General features: G+C 42.5%; 1 protein-coding gene across 1 annotated transcript in view; it reads left to right on the top strand.

Moving 5' to 3' along the window:
* The first annotated feature begins 15,654 nt into the window (after window positions 1-15,654).
* LOC134345926 (mucin-2-like) overlaps window positions 15,655-20,387 on the top strand; it is a 187,269-nt gene continuing 182,536 nt past the window's right edge. The window contains exon 1 of the mRNA XM_063047278.1: window positions 15,655-15,784. Within this exon, the coding sequence (XP_062903348.1) occupies window positions 15,706-15,784 (79 nt within the window). The 5' untranslated portion in view covers window positions 15,655-15,705. The remainder of the gene's footprint in view (window positions 15,785-20,387) is intronic.

The following is a 20,387-nucleotide window of genomic DNA, read 5'->3' as shown; positions in this document are numbered from 1 at the left end:
CTACACTCCTCCTTTTCATTTTCTACCCCCGTCTCGTACAAGACTGGCAGAAACGTCTCAGCTAAATTCACTACTGCAGCCCCATGATGAACCTGTGTCCATGGGCGGGGCCTCAATGCTGGCAGGCTGACCTGTCAGTCTCACGACTGGGAACACGATTCCCCCGGCGACGTCATTACCGAGCAAGACTTCCACGCCTTTCATCGGTAATTCGGACCTCACCCCAATCATGACTAGTCCAGAGACCAGGTTGCTTTGTAAGTGAATCTGGTGCAAAGGGACTGACTCTGTCCCTTCCCCAACACCTTTGACCTCTACCTCCCCAGTCTGGGTCTCTGAGCTAAACTCTAATACACTCTTCAGTATCAGTGACTGAGACGCTCCCGTGTCTCTCCAGATCCGCACTGGAACTGGTTTTAACCCCTCCTTCACTGACACCAATCCGGCCGAGATAAACATCTCGCGCCCTTCCTGAACTTTGGCAGACCTGTCCTTCCCTAGCGGTTTGTGTACCAGCTCGATACAGCCAGTCAAAATTGCCGTTTTTCCTTTTCCCGTCTCCTTCTTTGGGGCAAAGCACCTGGACACAAAGTGTCCGACTTTCCCGCAATTATAACGGACGACCCCAGGAGACTTCCTACCAGACTGCTCCCGGTCTACCTTATCCTTCTCACTAGTCCCCGGCTTACTTTCTGACTTTTCCGGCGGACTCTCCCCGCCGTCCTGACTACCCTTCTGGTAGCCTTTACTCGGGGCAAACTTCATTTTATGCGTCAACGCATACTCATCCGCTAACTTAGCAGTTGCGGCTAACGTGGCTGCCTCTTTCTCATCTAGGTAGGGTCTCATACCCTCAGGGACACAACCTTTAAACTCTCAATCAGGATCAGCTGTAGCAGTCTGTCATAATCCCCCTCTACCCCCTTTGAGGCGCACCAACGCTCACAATATGTCTGCATCTCACGGGCAAACTCCAAATACGTGCAGTCCCACTGCTTCCTCGCATTCCGGAACCTCTGCTGGTATGCCTCCGGGACCAACTCATAAATCCTGAGGATGGCCTCTTTCACCACCTCATACCTCTGGGCATCTTCCACGGACAAAGCTGAGTAAGCTTCTTGGGCTTTCCCTTTCAGTACACTCTGAAGCAAAACAACCCACTTATCCCTCGGCCAGTCCTGACTTATAGCCACTTTTTCAAAATGGAGAAAGTACCGATCCACGTCGGTATCGTCAAACGGGGGAACCAGCCTAACCTCCTGGATCGCCCGGAACCCTCCACCTTGGTTCGGCACGAGCCCCTGCTCGGCCCCTATCTTTAACTTCTCCAGCTCGAATTCCCTTTCCCTCTGCCTCTCTCTCTCTTCTCGCTCCCATTGCCTCTCTTTCTCTTCTCTCTCCAACTGTCTCTCCCTCTCTCTCTCTTGCCTTTCTAACTCTTTCTCTTTCTCCCGCCTTTCTAACTCTCTCTCATGCCTTTCTAACTCTCTCTCCTTCTCTTCTCGCTGCAACTGTCTGTCCCTCTCTTTCTCTTCTCGCTCCAACTGCCGTACCCAGAACTCGTGCTCGAGTCTCAGTTTTGCGAGCTGCACCTGTACCGTGTCTCCAGCAGGTTTTTCAATAGACACCACCCGCAGCTCGCCTTGGGGAAACACACCCTTAGATACATAGTGCTCTACGATACCTCTGTGTATCTCCTCTCTCCTCATTGTCGACTTCCCCTTAGCAAGATTCAACCGTTTAGCCACAGCTACCAATTCCGATTTCCTGGCATCCTCTAATGCCTCCAAGGTCGGCGCCTTTATAAATTCCTCAGCCTCCATTTCTGCTGTTTGTCTTTTCTTTCTTTTGGGAATTTTAACCCAATCAATTTACTCCATCCCAAAATTAGCATTCAAAATCTCAGACGAGAACCCCACTTATGTTATGTACCCCGTAACTGGGTTGCCAAACCAGCAGAAATGGATCACTCAGTTGGAGTCTGGATTACTAGAACTAAGAAAGTTTTATTAAAGAAACAAACAACACAGTACTCTAATCAAAAGGATAATGAATGCAACAGTTCAGCAATGATAAACATACATGTACACAGAATTCAGGATCAAACAAGCTCTATCGTTGTCTAGGGGCAAATGACCAGTTTCAAAGTGACACAAAGTTCAGTTCAATTTAGTTCAGTTCGCAGTAATCGTTGCCATGGCGATGGACAGTGGGGGGGAGGGAGGAGGAGAGCGAAATGAATGAATATTCAAAACAGCTTCCACACACAGACCTTCGCAGTCAGCTTTCAGGCGAGCCCTTTGTGATGTCATCTGAGGTCACCGACTGTGACCCTTCCGTTTTCAGATACGACCATTTCTCTGCGCTGAACCTGGCACCCAGGCAAGGGTGGACACACACCATGTTCCCGCCGATCGTGCCTTTCCACCCTGTGCATTTATGGCCCGGTACTTCTCACGGACTTGTGAGAGGCGCACCGCTTCCAGGGTCTCGTTACCTCAGGTGTCGTGTGTGTCCTGCCTTAGCGAACCTGTCCCTTTTTATCCCCCTGCTGGGGTATCGCCTGTCCATCACTTCAAACAGTTCAGGGTTCAAAGGGGGAGCCACTCTAAACAGCTCTCTCTCCCGTCCCTTCATTACACATCTCCAAATGCTGCTCCATTGTCTTCCTTATCTCTCTCTCTCCCGAAGACAGGTGGCAGACCAATTGCTGATCACACAGGACAGTTAACATCTATGTGTATTCTTGTCACACAGCAAATCCTTTGTAAGATAAGGGGCCCTAGACTGCCCACAATACTCCAAGTGAGTCCTCACCAGTGCTTTATAAATTTTCAACATTACATCCTTGCTTTTACATTATAGTCCTCTTGAAATGAATGCTAACATTGCATTTGCCTTCCTCACCACATATTCAACCTGCAAATTAACCTTCAGGGAATCTTGCACCAGGACTCCTAAATCCCTTTGCACCTCAGATTTTTGTATTTTCTCTCAAACCTTTCATTTCTTTTACCAATGTACATGACTATACACTTCCCTACAATCTGCTGTTTCTTTGCCCGTTCTCCTAATCTGTCTACGTTCTTCTGTAGCCTCTCTACTTCCTTAAAAGTACCTGCCCCACAGCTATCTTCATATCATCTGCAAACTTTGCAACAAAACCATCAATTCCATCATCCAAATCACTGACACATAACGCAAAAATAATTTGTCCCAACTCAGACCCCTGTGAAACACCACTAATCACCAGCAGCCAGTCAGAAAAAGCTCCTTGTATTCCCACTGTTTGCCTCCTGCCAATCAGCCACTGCTTTATCTATTCTAGAATCTTTCCTCTAATACCATGGGCTCACAGCTTGTTAAGCAGGCCTTCTGAAAAAGACCTTGTCAAAAGGCCTTTTGAAAACCCAGGAATACGAGAGGTGATTGATAAGTTCATGGCCTAAGGTAGAAGGAGTCAACTTTAGAAAACCTAGCACATTTATTTTTCAACGTAGTCCCATCCTATATTTACACACTTAGTCCAGCGGTTGTGGAGTATACGGATCCCTTCTTTGTAGAAGTGGTCCACAGCAGGGGTGATTGATAAGTTCTTGGCCTAAGGTAGAAGGAGATGAGTTATACTGCTTTTGTTATATGCACGTGCAGTTCAACTCTTTCAATGAAAATGCAGAAAGGTTGAAGTTAATAACTCATTTCCTTCTACCTTAGGCCATAAAATTATCAATCACCCCATGCTGTGGACCACTTCTGGAGGTCCAAGATGCCGACTTCTACAAAGAAGGGATCTGTATGCTCCACAACTTCTGGACTAAGTATGTACATGTAGGAATAATAAAATGTGCTAGGTTTTTCAAAATGGACTCCTTTTACCTTAGGCCACAAACTTATCAATCACCCCTTGTATTCTTGGGTTTTCAGAAGGCCTTTTGACAAGGTCTTTTCCACCCCTCGTAAAGCACTGGTGAGGCCTCACTTTGAGTACTGTGAGGCAGTTTTGAACCCCTTATCTTAGAAAGGATGTGTTGACTTTGGAGAGGGTTCAAAGGAGTTTCACAAAAATAATTCCGGGATTGAATGGCTTTTCATATGAATGGTGTTTGATGGCTCTGGGCTTGTATTCACTAGAATTCAGAAGAATGAGTGTAGACCTCAGTAAAACCTATCAAATGTTGTAGAGCCTCATCAGAGTGGATGTGGAAAGGATGTTTCTTGTGGTAGAAGAACCTAGGATGAGAGGATACAGTCTGAGAATAGAAAGGTGTCCTTTTATAACAGAGATGAGGAGGAATTTCTTTAGCCAGAGCATGGCGAATCTGTGGAATTCGTAGCCACAGGAAGCTGTGGGGACCAAGTCTTTATGTATATGTAAGGCAGAGATTGATAGATTCTTCATTGGTCAGTGCAAGTAGGGATATGGAGAGATGGCAGGAGATTGGGACTTAGAGGAAAAATCGATCAGCCATGATGAAATGGTAGAGCAAACTCGATGGGCCAGATGGTCTATTTCTGCTCCTATACCTGATGGTCTTATTGTCTTATAGTAATCACTGAGCAGAACATCATGTCATACAGCCATATCACTTACTACAATTGCAAGAACACATTGGAAGCCTAACATTTTTGGTGAATGACTCACCTTCTGATATCTCATGGCCGTTCCACCATCTACAGGTCTCTTGTCAGGGCTGTGTTGAAATAGTCTCCACATGTCTGGGTAAGTCAAACCAACGTCATGAAGAAACTCAGTATCATCCCCACAAATCCTGACTGGAGTCCTGTCCAATACCTTCAATATTCATTCCATTCACCAAGGATCAAGGATCAAGGATCAATTTTATTTGCCACATACATTTACATGTATTAGAAATTTGCTGTGCTCTGTCACAACATGCAACAAAAAACAACATTCCATAATAATAATGGATTAAAAAAAAGGCATGGGCAATAAATACCGATATTACCAGCAACCAACACATACTGAGAAAATGGTCATTATGGGTCTCAAATTGTAAAATGGCAGTATGATAATAGCGAGCCTGGAATTAATACTAACGTATTAGAGACTTTCAGTAGAATCCTGCTGAGATTCTAAAGAAAAATATGTCAGGTGTTTTGTTTTCTTGGCAACTATTCAGCCGATAAAAGCATTTTTTCTCATTGAAAGAATCTGACATTTTGCCTGATGTAACAATAATACAATAGTACCTCTGTTGCTGTTGCCACTGTCAACGTATTCACGCCCATTTATGGGAACTTAAGCATTTTTGTTGTCAAACCTGCCCAACAGGAACTGTATTTTCTTTATGTTTTGACACAGATTAACAGTAATTTTGTTTCTGAGCATGTGCATTTTATATTTTTGCATACTGTGACATTGATTAGAACAATATCTAACACACAAAAAAATTATATCTATCTTCATCTTTTCTGTTCAACCTTTGTTTCTGTATTACTGAATATTGAAGCTGTTTCAGTTTAAGTGGTGGTCTTATTTCGGATTTGATATACAGGAAATAAGAACTGGTGTTTTAGTTCATGAAAATAGTTTAAAGTGCAGGTTTCAGTCAATATCAGATCGATTTTTTTTTGGCCCAAAATTCATGATCAGTGCCATCGTATCCTTATTTAACATAGTTTTCCAAATAAAGTTGAAATAAATTTGTTGGGAATCATTCAGCCTCAAGAAGTGATGGAGAGCTAACTGGACCCCATAATTATTGAAAAGGCTTTCGGTGATATATTGGGTTCATAAGGACAGAGGGATGAGGAGATGTACAAGGCACTGATCAGGAGTGGTGGAATATTCACTGACGGTCCGCTGGGTTTGAATAACTCACCAAAAAAATTCTGGAGGAAATCACCAATTGAAGCAGCATCAATGGAGAGGAATAAGCATTCAATGCTCTTGGAACAAATGAGCTCATTAATAATCTTTTATATTTACTTTGTAACTCAGGGATACATTGGTTTACCATTCTTCACTTATACAGTGCCTATAAGATGTATGTACCCCCTCCCCACTCCAGAAGTTTTCAAGTTTTTTTCTTTCACAACATTGAATTACAGTGGATTTAATTTGGCTTTTTTTGGACACTGATCAACAGAAGGAGACTTTTGTGTCAAAGTGAAAACAGATTTCTACAAAGTGATCTAAATTAATTACAAATATAAAACATGCAAACAGTTATTTTGTAAGTATTCTCCCCGTCCTCTTTAATATGACACACCAAATCATCACTGGTGCAGCTAATTGGTTTGAGAAGTCACATAATTAGTTAAATGGAGATCAAGTGAGTGTAATCGAGGTGTGTCACTTGATTGTAATAAAAATACACCTGTAGCTGGAAGGTCCAGCTGAGAACCAGGTGGCGGAACCCCAAAGTGGGTGTTTGAAAAAGCTGATTGGGGTAAGTTCCAGAAATTGAGTGAAGAAGGGTTGACAAAGATTGATATTTCTGGAAATGTAGATGAATTAAACAGTCAGGTGACTTCAGCAATTATCATGGCAGCAGAAGGATCTATACCTAGGAGTAAAAATAGGATGAATAGAAAACTGGTACCATGGTGGACAGAGGAATGTTGTCAGGCTGTAAAAAAACAGAAATAGAGCATTCAGGCTAGTTAAAAGAACCCATAATATGCAGCATTTGGTTCAATATAAGAAAGCACAGGCAGTGGTGAGAAGAACTATACGTCAAGCTAAAAGGGCAAGTTGGAAGAGTTTTTGCGACAAGGTAGGAAGAACAACACCTGTGGGAGAGATATGGGGAATGATTAAGAGGATGGGAGGAGATAGAAGGGAATGGGAATATCTCGTAATGATATCTGAGGAGGAAACTGCAGTCTCCAGTAGGGATAAGGCTGAGGTCATGGCCAAGTCATTTGTACTGATACACAGTTCAGAAAATTTGTCTGAAGAAGGGAGAAGAAGAAGGGAAAGAATAATGAGCCAACACCCAGGTGTGTTAAGCAGGAGGGAAGGAACAGATGATATAATTGATGATCCATTTACATTAGCAGAAATGGTGAGAGCAATAAAGAGATCGAGACCAACCTCCCCAGGGAAAGATCTGATATGCTCTGTGATGCTAAAAAATCTAGGAGAAGGAGCGCTTTTGAAGTTGCTGCATTTTTATAACAGAGTGTGGGAGGAGGGAAGATTACCAAGTGCATGGAAAGAAGCAGTAGTAATTCCAATAAGGAAGCCTGGCAAGGATCTGTCAAAACCCACTAGCTACAGACCAATTGCATTAACATCAAGTATATGTAAGATAATGGAAAGGATGATAACAGAAAGGTTATCATATGAGCTTGAGAAAAGGGGAATGCTGGCAAGTTATCAGAGTGGTTTTAGAAAGGGAAGGAATTCCATGGACTCAGTGATTATGTTAGAGACTGAAATAAGGAAGGCCCAGGCAAATAGAGAGTCAGTAGTGGCAGTGTTCTTTGACATTGTAAAAGCCTATGATATGATGTGGAAGGAAGGATTATTAATTAAACTGCACAAGATGGGGGTTGGTGGGAGAGTTTTTAATTGGATTAAAGATTTTTTGTTTGGTAGAAAAATTCAAGTTCGGATTGGATCAGAATTATCAAAACAGTACATAGTGGAAAATGGCACACCTCAAGGTAGTGTGATTAGCCCGTTACTTTTCATCATTATGATCAATGATGTCTTCACAAAGGTACCAGTGGATATAGGTAGGTCACTGTTTGCGGATGATGGGGCCTTGTGGAAAAGAGGCAGGAACATGGACCATATAATCAGGAAACTACAAGAAGCAATTGATGAAGTGGTGGAGTGGGGTTATGATTGGGGATGTAGATTTTCAGTAGATAAAACTCAAACTGTATTTTTTACCAGGAAAAGGGTTGAGGTAGGGAAGAAGTTAAGAATGTATGGGGTTGAATTAGAAAGGGTTGCATCATTTAAATTTCTGGGAGTTATATTTGATTCACGATTAACATGGGCAGACCATATCAGGAAAGTTGAGGAGAAATGTAAAGAAGTAATAAATGTGATGAGATGTTTGACTGGTAGGGAATGGGGAGCAAGTTGTTTAGCTTTGAAGAGAATGTATGTGGCTTTAGTGAGATCTGTATTGGATTATGGAAATATAGTATATGGATCAGCAGCTAGGTCTCTTATAAGGAAACTGGATGTGATTCAGGCTCAGGCCTTGAGTGTGTGCAGTGGAGCTTTTAAAACGTCACCAGTGTCAGCCCTACAGGTAGAAATGGGAATAATGCCTTTGGAACTAAGAAGGATGCAACTGATGGCAAACTACTGGGCTAACTTGCAGGGGCACAATGATTCTCACCCTACTAAAGGAGTGTTGCAGGAGTGCTGGGAAAATGGGAGGTTTCAGAGGGATACCCTTAGTCGGGTAGGGAATGATATCGCGAAAGAATGTGGAGTGTTTGATCTGAGGATAAGTCCTTCAGTAGGTTATCCGGTTGTAGCTCCATGGAAGCTTGTAGGGCCTGACATAGACTGGCATTTGTTAGAGGTAAAAAGGAAAGGAAAATATAAAGCAGATTTGGTAAATGCATTTAACTGTCATGTGATGGAAAAGTATAGTGATTATACTCACATTTATACGGATGGTGCGAAGGAACCTGAAACAGGAGTGACAGGGTTTGGGGTGGTAATACCAGCAAAAGAAATTGGAATCAGCAGAAGAACATCTAATAAGTTAGGGGTGTTTACAGTGGAGATGCTGGCAGTGTTGGTTGCGTTGCAATGGGTGCAGAAAGCCAGACAAGCCAAAGCATTGATATGTTCAGATTCATCCTTAGTTCTAGCAAGTTTAAGGTCTTTTCACACAAACAGTCGGCAAGATGTACTTTATGAAGTCCTTCAGTTAGTTACAAGAATTGCAAATCAGGGAGGTCAGGTAAAATTTCTATGGGTTCCAGCACATGTAGGGGTGAAGGGGAATGAGAGGGTGGATGAGTTGGCAAAGAGGGCGTTAAAGAAAGAAAATGTGGAAATGCACATTAGTATCAGTAAAGCAGAGGTTAAGTGTGTAATCTGGGAAAAAGTCAACCGAATGTGGCAAGAAAGATGGGACAGGGAGGGGAAAGGGAGGCATTTATATCAAATACAAAAGAGTATTGCAGTTACTAGGGTAGGTAATGGAAACAGAAGAGAGGAAATTGTGTGGACTAGGTTAAGGCTGGGGCATTGTGCATTAAACAAAACATTGAAAATGATAGGGAAACACCAGACAGGATTGTGTGAGGAATGTCAGGAAGAGGAGTCAGTAGAACATGTAGTTCTGAGTTGCAGGAAGTACGGGATACAGAGAGAGATGATGAGAAATAAATTAAGGGAGTTGGGGATGCAGGAATTCACATTAAAAGGGTTGCTGGACATGGGTGAGAGAGCACAAGTCCGGGTAGTTTTAGCGTTTTTAAGGGGTACAGGGGTTTTCTATAGAATATGACGAATAAACAGGAATAGGATACTAGGATGGTCAAAGATGGGAGGGTGAAGTGTAGGTTTGTATGTGTGTGTGTGTGTATATGTATGTATGTATATGTATATATATATTTAGAATGTATGTCTAGTGCACATTCTGGAGCAGAGGGTGGCAGTAATGCACCATTAAGCTGGATGCCAACTGCCGTAAAACAAGATACGGACAGACAGAAGGTCTAGCTGCTGCTGCGTCAGTATCCTGGCAAAGACAACATCATGAAGATAAACGAAAACTCCAAGAAACTGCTTTAAAAAAAGCTACTGAAAAGCACATGTCAGGAGATAGATACAAGAAAATTTCCAAGTCACTGAATGTCCCTTGGAGTACAGTTATCAAGAAATGGAAAGAATATGGCACACATGTAAATCTGCCTAGAGCAGGCTGTCCTCAAAAACTGTCTGCAAGAAGGGGACCAATGAGGCAGGCCACCAAGAGCCTTATGACAGCTCTGGAGGAGTTACAAACTTCAGTGGCTGAGATGAGAGAGACTGTGCCTACATCAACTATTGCCTGGGTGCTTCACCAGTTGTATCTTTATGGGAGAGTGGTAAAGAGATGGCCATTGTTGAAAAAAAAAACTAGCTGAAGTTTCATGTTAGAGTTTGCCAGAAGGCACGTTGAGATTCTGAAGTCAGTTGGAAGAAGGTTCTTTGGTCTGATGAAACCAAAATTGAGTTTTTTGGCCATCAGACTAAATACTTCGTTTGGCATAAGCCACACATCACCAAAAACGTGCCATCCCTACAGTGAAGCCTGGTGGAGGCAGCATCATGCTGTGGGGATGCTTCACTGCAGCAGGCCCTGGAAGGCTTGTGAAGATAGAGGGTAAAATGAATGCAGCAAAATACAGGGAAATCCTGGTGAGGACTGTGACTTGGGAGAAGATTTTCTTTCCAGCAAGACAATGACCTCAGGCATAAAGCCAAAGCTACACAGAAATATCTTAGAAGCAACAAAGTTAATGTCCTGGAGAGGCCAAGTCAGAGTCCAGACCTCAATCTGATTGAGAATATGTAGTTGGACTAGAAAAGGGGTGTTCACTCATGATTCCCATACCATGACAGAGCTTGAGCAGTTTTGTAAAGAAGAATTGGGAAAAATAGCAGTGTCTAGATGTGCAAAGCTGATACAGACCTATCCACACAGACTCAAGGATGTAATTGCTGCCAAAGGTGCACCTACTAAATACTGACTTGAAGGGGGTGAGTAATTATGCAACCAATTATTTTGAGTTTAATAATGTAATAAATATAGACCAATTTGTAGAAATTTGTTTGCACTTTGACACCAGAGTCTTTTCTTTTGATCAGTGTCAAAAAAAAAATCCAAATTAAATCCACTGTGATTAAAAGTTGTAAAACAATACAACATGAAAACTTTCGGGGGGGGGGGGGGACATGTTGAATACATTTTATGTGTGTTCGTCCATCGTTGATGTTGATGAGGACCTCGACACCATTATGATGTTGTCGAGACTAGTGTGTGATTTGGATTTAAGTGAGGGAGGGTTGCACAGTGTCAGCCTCACTCTCTCTCCTCAATTCCCATCTGGATCCAGTGGCAAGACAGAGTCTAGACGGCTGGAGATGGGACTAGGCGCAGTGGATGACCAGAACGTCTTCTGTGTCTTGTCCTGCTCTACATGTTTCATGACACTTGCAGAGACTGCTGCCTTGACCGTTGGACCTTCCATTGGTCTCATCGTCACAATCCGCCGCAGTCTGTCTTCACATGCTGGGATAGACAACTCCCTATCTCACCAAGGGTTTGAGACCCGTCAGCTACCCTCACCTGGTTTAGCCGGCTTGTCGAAGCCGCTGTCCGGGGTGTGGCTGCTGTTGTACGCAAACAGCTACGGGGAGCCACAGGTGAGAGCTGAGTGCCAGGTGGGGACCAAAGGTGAACAAACCGCTTTGAAAAGGACGCGACATGTTCCCCCACCACAGGAGCTACCCCTCCCTGACACCCCATACACCTCATACATTTTATAAGTACTGTATTTCCACTTTATTAATGGTATAATGAAATTCAATCCACTTGATCTGTTACTTCATATACATTACAATGAGAAGGGCGTCGCCCAGTGCATTTGGCATAGACTTGTATACTTGCAGAATTCAAGTGTTGTGTTGATCAGTGTCAAAAAAGCCAAATTAATCCACTGTGATTCAATGTTGTAAAATAATAAAATGTGAAAACTTCCAAGGGAGGAGAACACTTTTTATAGGCACTGTATGTCCTAAAGGTCTTTAAAAGCCTCCACTGCTGGCAATTCTGGTTTGTCACTAAGCACATTCCTCCTTCTTCTTTCTCTCCACCTCAATTCTTTGCAACCAATAATATGTTTCTCACTTTTGAAGAAATTGATGTGAAATGTAATTTTGTTTCTTTCCAAATTGCTCAATTGGAGTGTTTCTGGTGTTGTCTGTTTTTTTTTGTTTTGTTTTATTTGATTCATTTCATCACAATGGATGTTTCTTGCCCTGAACGAATGATTTACAGTAAAAATTGGTGGGGAAATTTCCACCATTCCAAGTAACACATTAGCTCCTAAGTACTAACGGTGTTACACCTGATGTACTGCTGTTTCCAAGAGTAATGTAAATATTAAATGAAAATTAACCTGTGGTTGCCATTTAGCACTATGACACAGTTCAAAGCTAGTCAGCTATTCACTTCCTTGTCATTGTATATTTGTTTTTCATAAAACTTTTATCCATTCTTGTGACTATTTGCATTTCTCCATGTGGAACAAGGATCTTTTAGGACTATGTCATATCTTTGCTGTACGTCTGTAAAGTACCCCAAATGTTGTATTCTAAAATTTAAGACAAAAACAATATTTCATCCGTTTTTAACCAGGTAGGATCAGCGAAAATCATTGGCTTTGTTCTGTACCCTGAGGCACTGCTTATCAATTAACAAACACCTTTTGATATTTTCAGTGAATGGTCTTTTCATATTTTCTGTTTTTCTCTGTCCCTCTCCTGAACAGAGCGACTTTTATAAGTGTAGAATTCTACCAGCATATTGACAAGTGGGCCCTCTTACTTTTTTTGAACTTGTCTGTGAGAACTATGGCAGCTAGTTCTAATATGACTTCATCAGTCACCCACATAAATGCATCTTTCAGCCTAGGATATCCGATTAGTGATCAAAATAGAATAGACTAATTATATTTTCCTTTCCCTATCCAATGCAAAAATGAAGTAGTATTAATAAAGTTTCAGGCTTATTGTCCAAATTCAAGTTCACTATCAAGGGCAGGGTATAAATGCAATGAAAGTTAACTCTTTGCAGCAGCACTATACATTACAAACATGACTCACATGGGGGGGGGGACTCAATAGAAGAAAAAGCAATAATGTCTGAGAAGTGTTGGTTTATCAGGACAATGCAAGTAGCTGATGGGAGATGGCATCGAGAAGAAGGTGTCACCTGGACAGTGTGGTTGTGGGGTGGTCCTTACTGATGGATGGCATCCTTCTGAGTTATTCACTCCTGTAGATATCCTTGATGGGTGGCTGGTGCTTTTGCTATCTGCCTGTATGCAGAATCAGGGCCAAGCAGTCTAATTTTCCAAAAGTACAGGTGTGGGAGAGCTCAGTAAGTGCAGTTCATGGTGGTATAACCATGGTCAAGTATGTTGGGTCCTCTGGTGTTCCAGGTAGTAGTTCAGCGGCGGTTTCTTTAAGCTGTTTGGTTTTGTGGTCTTCTGCAATGAGAGAAAGTCTCATTGCCAGTTCATTTCTATTAATAATGGTGGTCAATTCCTTCAGTGCCAGCTTGCTGTCTGCCTGATGTGGATGAATACTGCAACCAAGGTAATGGCAGAGAACTGCCTCAGCAGATAGTGTAGATGACATTGACTGCCCAGTACTCCAGGTCAGGGAGCAAGAGTGAGACAAAACCACTATGTTCAAGCACCATGGCCAGTTGATATAGAAGCAAACACCACCGCCTCTGCTTTAGCTGACACTACTGTTCAATCCCTCAGTAGAGGATAGAGTGTCATGTCCGAAGAGATGGAGATGAGCTATGTCTCTGTAAAACAAAGTGTGTAGCAATCTCCCAAGTCTCTGCTGCAGCAGCCTTGCTCTGAGGTCCTCTAGCTTCTTTTCTAATCACTGCACTTTATCCAGGAGCTAATGGTAGAGAGGAGCATCTCAAGCCCTGGTACTTTAGTCTTGCCTGCAGTCTGCCCCAGCATCCAAGGTATCTGTCACAATGGAGGCCTCCATGATACCATCAGGTGTTGAACCATCTTTGTAGGTAGTTTGAAAATTGAACGTGGAGTGCAGAACAAAGAACATGGAACATTGCAATATCGTATGGGCCCTTTGGCCCACCATGTTGTGCTTACCTTGTAACCTACTCTACGGTCAGTCTAAACCTTCCTACATGGTCCTGCATTTTGGTCATATGGTTTGCTGAGTTTCTCTTATGATTGGAAGATTACTAATGAATTTAAATGGCTTAAAATATTGTTTATCACTGCAGTCATTGTACTGAAATTTTCAGCTTTAAAATGTAAGGCGGAGTATCATAGCACTCCTTCCAGAGCTGGCTTAAAATATCAACACTGTCCGGTGTCATTACGTTATATTGTCCTCCTGAATGGATAAAGACAGAAAATTTCTTTCCCTCAAGATCAGATAGATAGGTGTTTGTTTTTTTACAGCAATCCAGTATTTTACTATTGCAGAGACTAGGTTCATTTAAGTATTTGAATTCAAATTCCACAGGTATCAAGGTGCAATCTGAATTGTCTATCAATGATCCAATGCCCTGGATTGTCGTCCAGTAACAATCTAATACTGTAGTCATTAAATAAAATTCAGTGTCATATATGGTGCTATACTACTTGTTACTAAAACATACTGATTTGGCATGATATAAATTAGTAGATGTGCAAAATGTAAAATTCTTAAGATTTTTCTACTATCATATACTGTACTAACATGTAAAGCCTATGAATCCAATCATAGGTTCTGACAATAAATAATATTTTTAAAAAAGTGTAGATTATCATATACAACAGAATATTTTTGAAATACAAATTAATGGCTTAAAAATTATTTTTAAGCTTGTGAAGGTATTTGCAGATTTCAAGCCAGGAAGCCTTTTCCAGAGGGACTTGAAATGCCATACAGGGTCTGCAGCACTGTCAAAGGTACAATCTTAAGGTGAACCACTAGGCAGAGCTCTCATGTGCTGCTTCAGACACACAGAAGATTAACTAGCAATATTTTAAAGTAAAGCAGTCATATTCCCTGAAATTGTGCCAGTTTTACTCATGAATCATCATGGTTTAAAGTAGATTATCTAGTCATTATGATGCTCCTGTCTGAGAACTGATGCACAAAATAATTGCCTTAACACTGCAACAACAATTTCACTTCACAAATTGTTCACTTGTAAAGACTTTGGGGTGGCGTGACACTATTAATGTTACTTTCAAAAAACAAGTTACTTTTAGTTCATTTTTTAAGAGATATAGCATGGACCATGTCCTTCTAGCCAACAAGCTTCACTCCCAGCAACCCACCTACTTAACCCTAGCCTAATCACAGGACAATTTAAAATGATCAACTAACCTACTAACCAGTGTGAGGAAACTAGAGCACCCAAAGGAAACCCACGTGTTCGTAGGAGGACATACAAATTCATTACAGATGGCACTGGATTAAAATCCAGACAGCAATGCCTCAAACTGTAAGTGTGTTATGCTAACTGCAATGCTGCCATTCCACCCTCAGTTTGTTGTTATAAATTGTTCATAAAATATATAAGCTTTTCCTAGTCATATGAATGTTGCCTCCCTACTGTGATGGTAATTCATAATTGCTCTCATATACGTGTAACATTTTTGTCAAACAATGGTATTCAGCTGAACAATTAAAAATGACCAGAATAGTTTCTGTTGCCATATGTATGCTACCTTACCGTTCTGACTTGCCTTAATCTGGAGCATAAGCAATGATTAGTGATCAATGTGGTAGGAGATCCAAGGCTACCTGAGCCCCTATCTTTGAAATATGAGAAGTTAATCCAACCCGGAAGAAGTGTCAGAAAATGTAACTGGAACAATTCCAAAGGAGGGTGGAGTTCTGGCAGACACATTATCAAAACATGATAGCAGATGAATGTTTAACAAAGTTACTTCAGACTGAAAAAGTTCTGTGAATGGGGGAACCAGCAAGAAGGTAACACCATGGATGTAGCTGCAATGTGGGTGTATTCCTTTCTTTTTCTGGCTACTATTGATGTGGCTCACCACCAGACCACAACAGGTAAACAAATCTAATATGTTTATTGTGTTATACACTGTGGATTTCAGAGCAATGAAAAGAAATTGACTAATGCCTTGTATACTGATGTAATCAAACAAATACACTCACTGGGCATCTTCAAGTACATCAGGAAGATGGAATTCATTTTAGAGCACTTTACTGTTAATTTAATTGGCAAAGCATCTGTACATCTTTAAGATTTCCTGTATCTAACTTTGCCTAATATTCCTCAAATTATCTGTAAAATGTGTCTCAGTAGGAGAATGACTGCATAATACTGTATATTGAGTTGATTTTAAAAACTGATTTTTGACATAAAAACTGACCAAATGTAAAGACGGTGTGTGTATATGTGTATGTATATATATCTTTTGTAGCTCTCTCACCAGGCTTGTATGCAAACTTGGCTTGTTCGCTAACTCTGCTAACAGCCATGTGACTCAGCGGTGAGAGGTCCACCTTCCCTAAACGATATACGTATAGTGTCAATATGGTTGGGGTTCAAACATCCAGGAAAGTTGAGATGTTCCGATTAAGGAACATTGACTGTAACGATTGCTGTATAAATACTGACCCACGCGAAGTTATCGCTTGGCAGAAAATTAACAGATTGTACACTGGCATAAAACTACAAAGAAATATTTACAAATTTACAGTTACAGAAAAATAAAAGAGCCATTACAGCTAAACCAGCCCAATGTGTACATAAGCAATGGGACTAATTTCTGGAGTATCGCTTTACTCAAATGCAAAACTCAGTCTGTGCGAAAGCACCCACCACAGCTTGAACTTCTCTCGAAAGTCATCTCAAACGAACTGGCTCTCAGAAGCATTGGACCTTCCTTGGTGCCATTCCATTGCACAAAGTACTTCTTACAGCGGGGACTCTCCTTCAAATGGCATTCTGCGGCATCTTCCCTTGTGCCCCGCTCCGCAGCTCCGGCCAAAAAAGACCCCAAACCAGACTACTGTACTTCAGAAATCACTCCCATGCAGCATTTTCTGATGTTATACTAGGCAGAAAGCTGCGCGCATACCAAGACAACTCTGAATAAGTATACCGTTTTGGATACTGTTGGTGGGGTGACCTACCAGGAACAAGTTGCAGCAGTCCTGTCTCTGGCACTGAGGTTGGACCCTTGACTCAGAAGGGGAGGAGGGAAGAGAGGACAGCGGTAGTGATAGGGGATTCTATAGTCAGGGGGCAGATAGGAGATATTGTGGGGGAGATCGGGAGTCTCGGATGGTATGTTGCCTCTCTGGTGCCGGGGTCAGGAACATCTCAGATCAGGTGCAGGTTATTCTCGAGAGGGAGGGCAAGAATTCAGATGTTGTGGTCCATATAGGGACCAATGACATGGGTAGGAAGAGTGAGGGGCTCCTGTGTAGTGAGTTCAGGGAGTTAGGTGCGAAGCTGAAGGGCAGGACCTCCAGGTTAACAATCTCAGGATTCCTACCTGTGCCACGTGCGAGTGAGGCGAGGAACAGAAGGATCTTACAGATCAATACGTGGCTGAGAGGATGGTGCAGGAGGGAGGGCTTCAGGTTTTTAGATAATTGGCCTTTGTTCCAGGGAAGGTGGGATCTGTTCCGACGGGACGGTTTACACCTGAACTGAAGGGGTACTAACATTCTTGCAGGAAAGTTTGCTCGTGCTGCTTGCGGGGGTTTAAACTAAATTTGCAGGGGGCAGGGATCCAGAATGTGAGAGAGGATAGCGAGATGAAGTATAAAGGACAGGTGGGGACTACACGGTTCCGGAATATTAAGTGTGAAGTAGAGAAAGGTGAGGCGGAACGAGTGATAAGGAGGATACATGTGCAGAGGGATGGTCTGACGGAGCATGGAGTTAAATGTGCAGAAAGAGTAAGTAAATTTAAGAAGGACAACAAAATTCAAGGGGCGTATAGCCCGGTGAGAGTTCGGGGAGCTGGGTTATGCACAATAGGCAGCGATTTAAACAGAGAGAGGAGAAATGGGTTAAAAATTCTATATCTGAATGCACGAAGTGTCAGAAATAAGGCGGATGAGCTTAAAGCTCAGGTGCGAATGGGTAACCATGATGTCGTTGGGATAACGGAGACATGGCTGCAGGGGGATCAGACCTGGGAATTGAATGTACAAGGGTATACGTGCTATCGAAGGGACAGAAAGGTGGGCAGAGGGGGTGGGGTGGCCCTGTTGGTGAGGAATGAGATTCAGTCCCTTGCAAGGGGGGACACAGAATCAGGAGAAGTAGAGTCAGTGTGGATAGAACTGAGGAACAGTAAGGGCAAAAAGACCCTAATAGGTGTTATCTACAGGCCCCCAAACAGAAGCATGGATATTGGGTGCAAATTGAATAGGGAGTTAATAATGGCATGTGTGGCAAAGGAAATGTCACAGTAGTTATGGGGGATTTCAACATGCAGGTGAACTGGGAAAATCAGGTTGGTACTGGACCCCAAGATAGGGAGTTTGTAGAGTGCCTACGGGATGCATTTTTGGAGCAGCTTGTACGAGAGCCGACCAGGGATAAGGCTATTCTGGATTTAGTGTTGTGCAATGAACAGGATTTGATGTGATCTTGAAGTAAAGGAGCCATTAGGAGGTAGTGACCATAATATGATAAGTTTTTATCTGCAAGTTGAGAGGGATAAGGGCAGATCAGAAGTGTCAGTATTGCAGTTGAACAAAGGAGACTATGGAGCCATGAGGGAGGAGCTGGCCAAAGTTGACTGGTCAGATATCCTAGCAGAAAAGACAGTGGAACAGCAATGGCAGGTATTCTTGGAAATAACGCACAAGGTGCAAAATCAGTTCATCCCCCGGAGAAGGAAAGATTCAAAGGGGGGAAAGTGGCCACAGTGGTTGACAAAGGAAGTCAGAGATAGCATAGCATTAAAAAAGAAGTATAACAGAGCTAAGGTGAGTGGGAAGACGGATGATTGGGAAATTTTTAAGGAGCAACAGAACTTAACTAAAAAGGCAATACGGGGAGAAAAAATGAGGTATGAACGCAAGCTAGCTAGGAATATAAAGGAGGATAGCAAAAGTTTTTTTTAGGTATGTGAAGAGAAGGAAGATAGTTAAGAACAATGTTGGGCATTTGAAGAATAAATTGGGAGAAATTGTTATGGGGAACAGAGAAATGGCAGACGAATTTAATAAGTACTTTGGATCTGTCTTCACTAGGGAAGACACAAGCAATCTCCCAGATGTATGGATGGGCCAAGGACATAGGGTAACAGAGGAACTGAAACAGATTGACATTAGGAAGGAAACGGTGATGAGTAGACTGATGGGACTGAAGGCTAACAAATCCCCAGGTCCAGATGGTCTGCATCCTAGGGTACTAAAGGAGGTGGCTCTGGAAATTGCGGATGCATTGGTGATCATTTTCCAATGTTTCTTAGATTCAGGATCAGTTCCTGAGGATTGGTGAATGGCTAATGTTATCCCACTTTTTAAGAAAGGAGGGAGGGAGAAAACAGAGAACTATCACCCTGTTAGCCTAACATCAGTAGTGGGGAAGATGCTAGAGTCCATTATTAAAGATGAAATAGCGGCATATCTTGATAGCAGTGATAGGATCGGGCCGAGCCAGCATGGATTTACCAAGGGCAAATCATACTTGACTAATCTATTGGAGTTTTTCGAGGATGTAACCAGGAAGATAGACACGGGAGATCCAGTGGATGTGGTGTACCTTGACTTTCAGAAGGCATTCGATAAAGTACCACATAGGAGATTGGTGGGTAAAATCAGAGCTCATGGCATTGGGGGGAGGATATTGACATGGATAGAAAATTGGTTGGCAGATAGAAAGCAAAGGGTAGCAGTGAATGGGTGTTTCTCAGAATGGCAGGTGGTGACTAGTGGGGTGCCACAGGGCTCGGTATTGGGACCACAGCTGTTTATGATTTACGTCAATGATTTAGAGGAAGGCATTGTGAATAACATCAGCAAGTTTGCTGATGATACTAAGCTGGGTGGCAGTGTGACATGTAATGAGGATGTTAGGAGAATTCAAGGTGACTTGGATAGGCTGGGTGAGTGGGCAGAAAATTGGCAGATGGCGTTTAATGTGAATAAGTGTGAGGTTATTCACTTTGGGAGCAAGAACAGGAAGGCAGATTATTATCTGAACGGTGTGGAGTTAGTTAAGGGAGAAATACAAAGAGATCTAGGAGTACTTGTTCATCAGTCTCTGAAGGTGAATGAGCAAGTGCAGCAGGCAGTGAAGAAGGCTAATGGAATGTTGGCCTTTATTACAAAGGGAATGGAGTACAAGAGCAAGGAAATCCTTTTGCATTTGTACAGGGCCCTGGTGAGACCACACCTGGAGTATTGTGTGCAGTTTTGGTCTCCAGGGTTAAGGAAGGCTATCCTGGCTGTGGAGGGGTGCAGCGTAGGTTCACTAGGTTAATTCCTGAGATGTCCGGACTGTCTTACACAGAGAGGTTAGAGAGACTGGGCTTGTACACGCTGGAATTAAGGAGATTGAAGGGGGATCTGATTGAGACATATAAGATTGTTAAGGGATTGGACAAGATAGAGGCAGGAAATATGTTCCAGATGCTGGGAGAGTCCAGTACCAGAGGGCATGGTTTAAGAATAAGGG

This window comes from Mobula hypostoma, chromosome 4, assembly GCF_963921235.1.
Source record: "Mobula hypostoma chromosome 4, sMobHyp1.1, whole genome shotgun sequence".
Classification (NCBI taxonomy): Eukaryota; Metazoa; Chordata; class Chondrichthyes; order Myliobatiformes; family Myliobatidae; genus Mobula; species Mobula hypostoma.
This window is presented reverse-complemented; position numbering and strand designations above follow the sequence as displayed.